The 12,754-nt window shown below is 42.7% G+C and overlaps 2 protein-coding genes and 1 long non-coding RNA gene across 4 annotated transcripts; 1 reads left to right on the top strand and 2 right to left on the bottom strand.

Annotated features, from left to right (window-relative positions):
* Nucleotides 1-540: 540 nt before the first annotated feature.
* LOC119328725 (disease resistance protein RPM1-like) lies at nt 541-5,460 on the bottom strand. 2 transcript variants are annotated; one of them, XM_037601700.1, is made up of 5 exons: nt 5,308-5,460; nt 5,068-5,228; nt 4,468-4,599; nt 1,054-3,979; nt 541-953 (listed from the first exon to the last, which is right to left on the bottom strand). In XM_037601700.1, the coding sequence occupies exon 4, from the start codon at nt 3,821-3,823 to the stop codon at nt 1,082-1,084; it is 2,742 nt and encodes a 913-aa protein (XP_037457597.1). In that variant the 5' UTR covers nt 3,824-3,979; nt 4,468-4,599; nt 5,068-5,228; nt 5,308-5,460; the 3' UTR covers nt 541-953; nt 1,054-1,081. The 2 variants fall into 2 exon arrangements, with proteins under 2 accessions (XP_037457597.1, XP_037457596.1); XM_037601699.1 differs by having other exon boundaries at nt 1,054-3,904.
* Nucleotides 5,461-5,610: 150 nt separating this feature from the next.
* LOC119328726 lies at nt 5,611-6,298 on the top strand. The gene is made up of 2 exons (XR_005159118.1): nt 5,611-5,796; nt 5,926-6,298. It is a non-coding gene; the product is annotated as an uncharacterized LOC119328726 (long non-coding RNA).
* A 999-nt stretch (nt 6,299-7,297) lies between these two features.
* Nucleotides 7,298-11,822, bottom strand: LOC119331197 (disease resistance protein RPM1-like). Its single transcript, XM_037604368.1, has 5 exons — nt 11,613-11,822; nt 10,917-11,033; nt 9,870-10,710; nt 7,801-9,801; nt 7,298-7,686 (listed from the first exon to the last, which is right to left on the bottom strand). Exons 3-4 carry the CDS (start codon nt 10,639-10,641, stop codon nt 7,838-7,840), a joined length of 2,736 nt encoding a protein of 911 aa, XP_037460265.1. The 5' UTR covers nt 10,642-10,710; nt 10,917-11,033; nt 11,613-11,822; the 3' UTR covers nt 7,298-7,686; nt 7,801-7,837.
* Between the last annotated feature and the right edge of the window lie 932 nt (nt 11,823-12,754).

Below are 12,754 nucleotides of genomic sequence, written 5' to 3'. Positions count from 1 at the left end.
TCCATACATACATGCTGCAGGCATGTAGAGCATACGTACATCAAAATTCTGATGCATCTAATGTTTGCATAGACCAGCTATCTATTTTGTGCAGACAACGAGTAGCGATAACATATGTACGTAAAGTCAAACTCACCGAAAGAACTTGAAGCTTGGTATCTAACATCATCAAATTCCTTTCTTTTCATGACACAAAGCGTAGCATTCAGACCATAGCATCAAGTATTTACAGACCTGGGGTACTCCTAAATGTCGTAACTTGCTCTATCGCACACACACACACAAAAAAAAGATCGAATCTGGGCATAGATCAAGAAGCCGCTAAAATACAAGATGGGCACTTCCTGACTTAGCATCCGGTCCGGTGTCCACTTACCTTGGTTGACAGAAGCAGCAAATGGCAGGTGTGGCAGAGGACAATGTCAGTAGTGGCCTTCTCCCTCTTGATAGTAGTGGGTATCGAGGCAGAGATAGCGTGCATGCGGTGAGATCATGGGCTGCCTGTGCCGTGGTGCTGCTCACAATTAACATCTGAGCATATGAATCACAAACAAAGCCTTTTATTTAACAGCCACAGCTGAAGCAGGCGATATCGTACATAGTTCACAACCAGCGCACACGAATAGAAGGAAGTAGTTCAAACAGGTAACGCAAAGGGGAAAAAATAGTCTGAAAATGAAAACACGTCATACAATAAGTGGCATCTTATTACAGCTAATTATCATGCTTGACAAGAAGCACCAGAAGTAGCAGGAGCAGTGGTAAACGCAGGCAGTAGCAGCATCAGAAGTGAAGAAGCCCGCACACGTCTTTAAAAAGCAGAAGAAGCGCTGAAGGTTCATCTTGTAAACTCAGAGTAGCAGCAGCAAACACAGGCAGTAGTACGTCTTGTAAACACAGAGGAAACCCAGACCGTATTGTAGTATATGTATCGACTATCGACTGAATCGAATCTGCATAACCAACACCCTATCTTAATTCTTAAAGTAGTAAGATTAAAGACGAGGGAGGAATCAAGTAGTGGTACTAGTTGGTAATAGCTTGCACGCGTACCTACGCATTTCACGACCAGTGTGGCAGGTCAATCTCGGAGAGTATACCACCACCGATCCCCTCCAATTGCAGAACGGCGCAGCTCGGCCAAGAAGTCAATGGTTATTTCGCGGAAGTTTAGATACTGGAGGGGCATGAGGAACTCAATGCCAGCTGGGACCTTCGTCATGCTGCTGAGGTTGTGTAAGCATAATGCCTCCAGGCTCTCCATGGCACCTTCCTGTATCTCTAGCCGACTCAGATTAGGCAGGCCGCCGAGATAGAGAATCTTTAGCTTGGGAAACCACCCCGTGAGAAATGCCAGCTGCTCTCCGTTGTATGCTCCGGTAAACTGTAGATATGTCAAGTTTGACAACCGAGAAAGGGATTGCAGGGGGTCTTCTCTGAGTTGTGACCATAACAGAGACAATGAATACAAGTTCTGCCCCCCATCAGCTTGGAAGAGAGGAGACTCGTCCAACACCCCTTCCGCTAGTCGCCCCATCAAACGTAGCTTTTGCAGGTTTGGCAGGCAGACATTCAACAAGAGAACCTCACTATCGTCACTTGCATTCAGATCTAGGCTGGACAAGTACCGCATCTGACCTAGAGACTCACTGATGCGTCCACAGTAAATTCCCTTCACATTCCATAACCTCAAGCTTCTCATTTGCCTCAGCTCCCCTAAATGCCTAAGAGACTCATCTTGTGCTTCCAATGCTTGTAGCGTCTGCAGGTTTGTTAGATTTCCAAGACCATTGGGGATACGCACACCATATTTAGAAAAATTTCCTTCTCGATGAATTACTATCACAGCAAATAAGTGCCTAAGCTTCTTTAGTTTCACAATCCCACTGGGAAACTTATGTATGTCAGATTCATAAAGGTCGAGTGTCAACAAATTTGAAAGGTTCTCAATAGTCTTCGGGAGCATCTTCACCTTTGAACCCCGCAAACCCAAATGGCGGAGATTAAAAAGATCCCCAATAGCATCTGGAATCTTCTCCATGGGTAGACCACTTAATTCTAGCACTGTCATATATCTTGACTCTGTGCATAGCAGAGGTAGTAAAGTGAATGATGACTTGCTACCGCCCAGTGTAATGACAGTACGAAGTTGGTGCATATTGGAAAATGGCTCCTGAATATCCTTCTTCAGTTTGTGAAGCACCAACCGACGTCCATCCATCTCAAGAGACTCCACACACTGATCCTCATAACTAACACCAAAACAGTTTTTCTTGCACAAATCAACTGCCAGTTCACGTACGAGATCGTGCATTCTGAATTTCTTCATCCTACCAAAGTGGTTCCTCTCAATAAGTTGTAGCATGTTTCTGTCAGTCAACTCCTTTAGATATCCCTCCGCCACTTCTTCTAATGTGCATTCACCTCTCTCCTGGACGAACCCCTCTGCGATCCATAACCGCACAAGTTGTTTCCTTTTCAAAATATAGTCTTCTGGAAATAAGCTGCAGTACAGGACACAACTTTTCAAATGTGTTGGAAGATAGATAAAGCTGAGATGAAAAACATTCCTGATATGATCGAACTCCGGATTATTAATCAGCTCCCAATTTAATTGGGAATTTATTCTTCTCCATTCTTCCACAGTTTTCTCATGCACAAGGAAGAGGCCACCAACTAGCACAATAACAAGAGGCAATCCTTTGCACTTGCTAGATATTTCATCAGACAAAGGCTTCAACTGCACTGGACATTCATAATTCGTATCTCTTGAAAAGGCTTTCTTACAAAAAAGATCCCGTGCCTTGTCTTCGGGTAAAGCTTCGAGTGTTAAGATGCACCCTTGAGAGGCAAGTGCAGCAACACGGCCTACCCTTGTTGTGATTAGCAGCCAGCTGCCCTTCTCATTATGAATACATATCCTAGACAAATCATTAAATACTTCTGGAGTCCAAATATCATCCAAAATGATCAAATACTTGTGTTGCTCCAAAAACTTCTTTAGCGTCTCTTGAAGGCATGTGATGTCCATATCCGCAGTGTTAGATAGAACACTGTCTTTATCTCTAGAAAGTTCCTTGATTATATTCCTTAAGACATCTTCTCTAGAATAAGTTTGAGAGATGGAGACCCATGCATGGCACTGAAATTTCTCCCTCACATTCCTGTAGACATTTGCAGCTAAAGCTGTCTTACCAAGCCCTCCCATTCCAAGCAGTGCTATCACGGAGCGTTCCAAATGATCACCTGCCAACCACTGCTGAAGTAATTCTCTATTCTTGTCGACCCCCACTAGATCTTCCTCCTCAAGGCGACGTGAAATGTTTGCTAGCTCTTGGGACCTCTTGACAATGTAGTCCGAGCTGCTTGTATCCTCATTGTTCACGAGAACCCAACGGGTTTTTGTCTCTGATAGGTGTGAAAGGTCTTTCTCTATTTCCTTCACCTTAAAAGCTATCTGGTTCAAAGAAAGTAGAGATCTTGGCTTTTTGAACCCATTCTTCAGGAAAAAGAAAAAACCAACATCATGTTCCTGACCAACTAGATACAAGTACTCATCCACCATGTCCTCCATCACATGTGCTACTTTCCGTACCTCCCCCAACCAGATCTCATATGCTTTTTTATTGCGGTTTCGAATGTCCATTTGACACAGAAATTCATGCATTAAACGAAGCTCCCTCACAACACGATCCATGCCATGCTGTAATTCTAGTAGTTGCGTGCCGTACTTCACAAACAGTGCACTGGCCTGGTTTGCCGCTCCATTTGCTAAGGCAATTCCAATCTTTTGAATGGCTAGAAGAATCACAGTCTCCGCCATTATTTTCTGATATGTGCTAACGTCTCACTGTTGGGTGGTGGCCTAGCTGTTTATTCTTCCTCAATATAATTAGGATGGCAACTGAAAATGAGGTAAATGATGTACTAATTAAACTTTAGCGTATCATGCTAGCATTTGCCAAAACACTTTAAAAATCTGCAACCACGGTAGAAAAGTGAAATAAGAAAAACCTTTCAAAGTAATCATCCTAAACTCTTATTTCATGATGTTAGCCTATCTAACTACTCCCTCCGTTCCTAAATATAAGTCTTTTTAGACATTTCAAATGGACTACAACATACGGATGTATGTAGACATATTTTAAAATGTAGATTCACTCTTTTGCCTCCGTATGTAGTCACTTGTTGGAATCACTAGAAAGACTTATATTTGGGAACGGAGGGAGTATAACCCACGAAATCAAACAAAAGAGTACATACAACAGGCAGGTCCATGAGAATTTTAAAAAGCTCAGGACTATGCTATAATCAACTGCAGCAAACTTAATTTCATTAACTGACAAGAACAAGTGAAACTCGACCAATAACTGACCATACATGATCTGCTTTTGTATAGGGACATCTCAAGTTCCCAAATGTTGAAGTTTTAACAAAGTAAGGCAAAGAGGGACCAAGATAACATACCTGCCAGCTCGCTAATATGAACGTAGGCTAATGTGACAGTTCCAGGTAGCTTACTTCCATATTTTTCTCAACACCCATCTAATAGTATATCCATATGTATGAAGAAACAAATAGCTAGAGTTGTTGATTAAGCTGCAAGAAAGAAAGATGTAGCGAATCAAGAAAATGAATAAGTAAGCAAAGTTATAATGTCATAGGAGTCATTAGAAAAAATCAATATACTATACCGTAACTAAAACGACCTTAACTCAAAGGAGCAGTCATGCTCACTTTAGTATATCTTCGCACGACAATAATGTTTGACTTTAGGAAGCTAGATATTCACACACTAGTGTATCCACGATGCAAGTGCATAAGCCAATCAGGTGCTAAGCATATCGCCTCTAACGAGCATTACCAGGCTTGCAAATTTAGAAAAATACATCAAGAATGGTTTTTGATTCACACAGAGGGAGATTGCTCTAAGTACAACCTAAGATGGCCAGAAAACTAGGTGTGCAGTTCTGAATGTGAAAATATCAAGATAGTCTCATTGATCCTCAAAAAGAAGAGAGAGAGAGAGAGAGAGAGAGAGAGAGAGAGAGAGAGAGAGAGAGAGACCTCTGTTCTTGTTGTCATTGAAGCTTAGTCATAGAGATCCTGAACTGTCGACATGATCGAGACTGTTCTAGCTTGTTGGTGAACACAAGTAGCTGGCTTTGATCTTCAGCTTGAGGTGTCCTCCTTGTTCTTCTTACCCATGAAACCGCAGAACAAACCACCTACATGGTTTGTAAAACTGATCATTTTTGCATCGACTTATAGCTATAATATTGGCAAGGGAACTAGGTAGGAACGCACCTAGACGGTAAGCGGTGTAGATCTGGAGCTCCTCCTTGTGCGCTTCAGGACTTGAAATTCTTCAAAACTGTGTCATGGCTTGGTGATAGTATGGAATAATACTAGTCTTGTTGCCGAAGCCGTCTCAAGAGAGGCAGCTACTAAACCTGCAAGTCAAGTCAGGTCAATGGTAGGTGTGGCTGAAGCTACTTAGAAATTGCTGTTTCTTGGGTGACCACGCAGTTCTAATCGAGCCAAATGGAGCCTTATCTCTGGCAATCTGTAGCAGCATCCAGATCCACTCATCTGGTCCAACTTCCATCCACGGAATTCTACACCACATCCCTTTCTCTCTCGATCGTGAAAGCAATCGCTGAAATTATTGGGTACTAGTAAGAGTGCTTGTGTCACCTACACATTCCATTGGGTGGTGTACTAAATAAAATAATTTTCTGCAAATTTTCTGGCAAATTCCATTTGGTAGTGAGTAATTATGGGTGAGCAGGTCAGGTGATAACTAATTACTACTCCCTAGCTCCATCCGACAATATAAGAGGTTTTTGCAAGCTAACATAGCTTGCAGACTAGAGAATTATGTACTGGGGCTCAGCATGCTGTCTGAATCTAGATATTTTGCAGGTCATCTTGAAGCCGTCTCAATGCTGCTCCTCTTTGTGGTTGAAGCTGTCTGCGCTGAAGCTCAATTGTTTTCCGGCCCCATGTATGCATTATTTGGAAGCACATTCAATCGCCGCAACGATCACAAACCCCATGCCTTCCTTAATGGTGGTAGGTTCTGAAGACATCAAAAGAGGCAAGATCAAGTCAATGATGTCCTTCTTGTGGCTGAAATTACTTTGATCCTGCTGTCTCTCTGGTGTGGTGTCCGCGCAGTTCCAGTCGAGCCAAACAGAACCATTATATTTAGCCAAACAGAACCATTACAAATATTGTCAGAAAGTATTTGGAGTCAGCTTCTATTGCTACTCCAGTATATATCCTTCTTTCTCTGTGGCCATAGTGAAGATACAGGTGGTCTATTTTTGTTCAAAATTTTGGTACTTGAGTTGAATTTTGAAAAACCCACTTACCGGTGGTTGCCCTGACAAATGGGCGATAATAGTGGTTGCTACAACAGGACCAGCAGAATTTAATATGGGTTCAGATTTGCTCTCTGGATCTATATATTTTGCAGGCCAGTGTCCTTAACTAGCTTAAAGCTGTAGATAAATCTGTAGAAACAGCAGTTTTAGGGTTGGTTCAATCTGAAACCAATCTGAATTTTGTAACGGGATTCAGTCTTCCTGTCTGAATCTGGTTATTCTGCAGGTCGGTGTCATTATTAATTAGATTAAAGCTCTAGATAAATCTATGGGAACAGAGATTTTTCTTAATCAGTGCATTAAACAATGCTAATTAATTGCTGGTTCTTCAGGAGTAGGAGCTTGAGGAATATGCAGAGAAGTAAACAATATCTGGACGTACACAACTAGGAACAAGAGCAAAGTGGCATACTGTTGCTAATTAAATACAGTATATTTTCTGATGAAATCATTACCCAGCTAGCGCTTGAGATATAATGATACATGCATGTCCTGCGATCTAATGAAACAATAAGCACCAAGGGACAGTTTAAGGAAACCAATCTTACATAAATCGGGCTGCTGAATGCATTGTCTGTGAAGCATAACATGGTTTGGTACAGCTTCAACTGCAACCCCCCATATCATCTAGGAGTAGAAAGTAATTTGATTACATCAGCTCACCCATCGCCTCCTCCATGTGTCCACGTTTTTAAAAAGGAAAATCTTAAGGACATGTATAAACAAGCCGTGGGCTTTCCAAAACAATTTCACTGCATATTTCTCAAGAAAACAAGGAACGTAATCCAAGAAAGAAACAACATTCACAGATGTCCAAAATAAGAGATAATAAAACGGGACACAACAAGGCTAGCAATAAAACAGACAGGCAACAACCATAGTGACAACAAAAATGAATGCCTAAGCAATAACTAAGAATCACAAACTGAGTCTTTTATTTATTTAACAGACACAGCTGGAATATGTTCAGAACATGAATGCACACGAAATAGCAGTATACAGTTCAAACAAGTAATGTGAAAATTAGTCTGAATATGAAAACAGCACTCGCCTTTAGCCACAACCAGAACAAACCAATATGAAAGATCGTCACACTTGACAAGGAAAAGCACACCATGGCACGAACAGTGGCGGAGATGGAACAAGCAACAAATGGTGCGTGTTGAATAAAAGCAGAGGAAACCCAGAAAGTATGCACAATCAGCAGCAGCACGAGCGTACACTAACATTGGAATCGGATACTCCTTTTTCCTTGATCTAAACATCATAGCGAAGCATCTTCGTTTCCGCCGGTGACCTACATAGCCAACATCAGATCACATCAACACATTACAGAAGATTATAAGAGACAAGGGAGAAAGCAAATAGTGGTACACTGGTTCTAGTTGGCAAGTGAGTAGCTACTGCTTACTTATGTACATACACATTTCCAAACTAGTCTGGGCATGTCAATATCGGAGAGAATACACCGCATGGGCCCCTCGAATTGCAGAACATTCGCGTAACAATGTCAAGAAGTCATCGGTGATTTCCTGGAAAACCAGACGCTGGAGAGGCATGAGAAACTCAATGCCAGGTGGGACCTCCATCATACCGCTGAGGTTGAGTAAGACTAATCTTTCCAGCCTCGCCATGGCACCTTGATGTATCTCTAGCCGATTCAGATTAGGCATGTCTCTTAGAACGAGAATCTTTAGCTTGGGAAACCACCCTGTGCAAAATGTCAGCTGCTCACCGTTGTATGCTCTAGTGAATTGTAGACGCGTCAAATTTGACAACCGAGAAAGGGATGGCAAGGGGTCTTCTCTCAATTGTGATAAAGATAGATTCAATACATGCAAGTTCTGCCCCCCAACAGCTTGGAAGAGAGGAGACTCGTCGAAAGCCCCTTCCACTAGTCGTCCTCTCAAATACAGCTTTTGCAGGCTTGGCAGGCAGACATTCAACAAGAGAACCTCGTTCTCAGCACTTGCATTCACATCTAGGCGCATCCGAACTAGAGTCTCACCGATGCGGCCACAGTAGTTTCCTTTCACATTCCATAACCTCAAACTTCTCAGCTGCGTCAGCTCCCATAAATGTCTGATAGACTCATCTTGTGCTTCCAATGATTGTAATGTCTGTAGGTTTGTTAGATTTCCAGGACCTTTGGGGATACACATACCACTGCAACATTGAATCTCTCTCCAATCTGGGTCAATTATTTTCTCAGCAAATAAGTGCCTAAGCTTCTTCAGTTTCCCGATCCCACTAGGCAACTCATGTATATCAGATCCATGAAGGTCCAGTGTCAACAAATTTGAAAGCTTCTCGACAGACTTCGGGAGCACCTTCACTTTTGAATCACGTAAACCCAAATGGCGGAGATTAAAAAGATCACCAATAGCATCTGGAAGCTTCTCAATAGGTAGACCACTTAATTCTAGCACTGCCATATATCTTGATTTCTTACATAGCAGAGGAAGTAGAGTGAATGATGGCATGCAGCCATCCAGTATACTGACAGTTCGAAGGTGGTGCATGCTAGAAAATGACTGTTGAATATCCTTCTTCACTCTATGCATTACCAATCGACGTCCATCCATCTGTAGAGAACCCCCACACTTATCCTCGTATATAGTACCAAAACAGTTCTTCTGGCACAAGTCAACTGCCAATTCACGTAAGATGTCATGCATTCTGAATCTTTTCATCCTACCAAAATTATTCCTTTCAACAAGTTGCAGCATGTTTCTATCAATCAACTCGTTCAGATAGCCTTCTGCCACTTCTTCTAATGTGCTATCACCCCTTCCATCGATGAACCCCTCTGCTATCCATAACCGTACAAGTTGTTTCCTTTTGAGAAGATAGTCTTCTGGAAATAAGCTGCAGTACAGGAAACAACTTTTCAAGTGTGTTGGAAGGTAGATGAAGCTCAGATGCAAAACATTCCTTATGTGATCAAACCTTGAATTGTTATTTAGCTCCCAACTCAATTGATCATTAATTCTTCTCCATTCTTCCACAGTTTTCTCGCGCAAACACAAAAGGCTACCAACTAATACAATAACAAGGGGCAAGCCTTTGCATTTGTTAACCATTTGTTCGGACAAAGGTTTCAACTCCAAAGGACATTCATGATCAGTATCTCTTGGAAAGGCTTTTTTACAGAACAGATCCCATGCCTTATCTTCTAGTAAAGGTGCTAGTGTTAAGATGTGTCCTGGAGAGGCAAGTGCAGCAACATGGCCTTCCCTTGTTGTCATTATAATTCTACTACCATTATCATTATTAGTAAGCACCCTAGACAAGTCATCAGATGTTTCTGTAGTCCAAACATCATCCAATATGATCAAATATTTTTGTTGCCCCAGAAAACTCTTCATTGTCTCTTCAAGGCATGTGATGTCCATAGCTGCAGTTTTAGATTCTGTACAGATGGATGATGCGGATTCTGTACCGCGGATATCAAATAATGCATGATGTTCTCTGTCACACTAACATTATCTTTGAAAAGTTCCTTGCTTATATTCTTCAAGACATCTTCTCTAGAATAAGTTTGAGAGACGGAGATCCAGGCGTGGCACTGGAATTTCTCCCTCGCCTTCTTGTACACATTTGCAGCTAAAGCAGTTTTACCAAGACCTCCCATTCCAAGCAGGGCTATTACAGAGTGTCCAAAACCATCGCCTGCCAACCACTGCTCAAGTTTTTCTCTGTTTTTATCTACCCCCACTAGATCTTCTTCGTCAAGGGAACGTGAAATTTTTGCTAGATCTTGGGACCTCTTGACAATGTAATTAGTGCTGCCACTATCCCCGTTGTTTATCATGGGAACCCAACGGGTTTTTGTCTCTGACAGGTGAGTAAGGTCTTTCTCTCTTTCTTTCACCTTGACAGCTATCTGGTTCATAGAAAGCAGAGAACTTTGTTTTCTGAACCCCCTTTTGAGGTAAAAGCAAGACCCTGTATCATGTTTCTGTCCTACTAGATACAAGTACTCGTCCACCATGTCCTCCATCACATGTGCTACTTTCCGTACCTCCTCCAACCAGCCGTCATATACTTGACTGTTGCGGTTTCGAATGTCCATGTGACAGAGAACATCATGCATTATGCGAAGCTCCCTTGCAACACGACCCATACTGCCATGTAGCTCCAATAGTTGTGTCTTGTACTTTGCAAAGTGCACGCTGACATGGTCTGCCGCTCTAGTTGCCAAGGCGATTCCGATCTTTTTAATGGCTAGAAGAATCACAATCTCCGCCATTTCTTTCTGAGAATTGCTAATGTCTCACTGTTGGATGGTGGCCTCCCCTCAATATTGTCAGAATGAGCACTGCAAAATGGAATAAGTGATGTATTAGTTAAACTGCTAGTCCACTCAGCTAGCAGTAAGCACCTACGGGAACACTTGAAAACTCTCCAACCACAATGGTAAAGTACAAAGTTGAGAACACTTGTGACTGCTATAGCCAACTGCGTCAATTAAGTGGTATTAACTGATAAGAACAAGTGGGCCTGAACCAAACTGAACATACATACTCTGCTGCTGTATAGGGGTATCAGAGGGTTGAAAAATGGCCCCAACTTTCCTAAATGCCGATCTAATTGCATCCCAGATGTATGGAGAAACAGATATAGGCAGTGTTGTCGATTAAGCTGCAAGAAGATGTATCCGCGATCAAGAAAATGAATAAGAAAACAAAGCTATAATGTGATAGGAGCCATCACGAAACATCAATATATTATTGCCGTAATTAAAAAAAAAGGCATCATATTCACTTCAGGAGATCCTCACATAACAAGAATGTTGAATCCCTACATTGTCGTAACTTCTATGCAAGAGCATATGCATTCCACTATGTGGTAAGTATGCCACATTGACAATATTACCAACAACTACACTGCAGATTAATTCCAGATATTTTGTCAAAACAATGAAGAACAGGGAATAGGGAATATCAATGTATTACTGCTGTAATAAAGGAGGAATGCATAACTAATAGTACTGTACAGTATATTACTGCAGACTAAATCACGCAAATGTCTTCTAATTTAGCTGCTAGGCACAACAGAATCTGTATAGGTAGTGCCACACTTCACATCCGTCAGTAGAACAAAACATCAGATCAAATCGGACGATTTCAAAGCCATTATCTCAAGATGGCAATGCTTAATTGAGGATTAAGCTCATGTACGCGGAGAATAAATCATACTGTACTCTGCAGGTTGGCTTACCTCGTCGTCGCCGCCGGGGGTCTACTTCGCGGCGGCCACGGCGAGCAAGGGGGAACTTGGCCGGGGCGCCGGGCAGGGAGGCACTGCCGCCTCGCTTAGCGCTGGGTGGGACTCGGGCGAGAGGGGCGGGAGGTTTGGCCGGAGACGAAGACCCTAACCCTCGCCGGCGGCCATTATCTTGTGAGTAGAAGAGGACAGAGCTTGGCCTTGGCGTCGTTGCAAGAGTAAAGTAGAGCGTTGACCCACGCCTGGCTAACAAATCTAGGCAAAAAGAAAAGAAAAAAAGATTTTTTACACAGTACAATCGCACCACAAACGCTTCATAATCAATGAAAACGTCTCCTAAAAAGAGAAGCCTCTAAAATAATAACCCAAGTCCCAATTAAATTTAGAATTACAACCCTGATAGGTACTGAATGTTAGTCCTCTGTGCACGACGGCGGAGGACTCGAATCACATCTTCTTCTCCTGCGTGTCCGTGCAATTCCTATGAAGTTGTTTTCAGGAGGTGGCCGGCGGATGTTGGTGCAACAATAACTTCCCCGACCTTTTCGCGGAAGTCCTAGCTCCCTGCTTAGGCTCTACCACATTAGGTGGATGTGTATTAGGGTTCTTGCATGGATGATTTGGACGGCCCACAATAAACTTGTGATCCAGCGGGTGCCTCTTCAACGTGCTACTGACGCGATTTTTAAAATGTGTAGATATTTGCAGCTTTGGCGGCCACTTAGCCGCCCTCAGGACCAGACGACATCAACATCCTCATCGCCGATTTTCAAGCGTTGGCTCGCCAGTTGGCGCCACTGCTCCCTCCTCCACCACCCGAGCCGGATTAGCCACTTGGTGGCATGTGCCTCTTTTTTTTGCTTTTATTTAGGGTTTGTTGAGTTGTGCATGCCCTCAGTGAAACTCTTTGGTACTTGGTTGTGCTGCTTGTGTGTGTGCGCGCACGCACGGTGTGAACCTTTATTGGACCTTGTGGCTGGTGGTTTGCTTTATGTATAAAGCGGGGCGTAAGCCTTTTTGGTAAATTGTCATCCAAATGTGATTGGAATTACCATCAAAAAACGTCAGGCCCGGAGTCCCACTCACCTGGCATGACGTGTGACACTTATAATTTTGGTGAATTTATTTTCTCTACA

Source organism: Triticum dicoccoides, chromosome 7A (genome assembly GCF_002162155.2).
Source record: "Triticum dicoccoides isolate Atlit2015 ecotype Zavitan chromosome 7A, WEW_v2.0, whole genome shotgun sequence".
Taxonomy (NCBI): domain Eukaryota; kingdom Viridiplantae; phylum Streptophyta; class Magnoliopsida; order Poales; family Poaceae; genus Triticum; species Triticum dicoccoides.
Note: the sequence above shows the minus strand (reverse complement) of the source record. Positions and strands in the feature narration are given on the sequence as shown.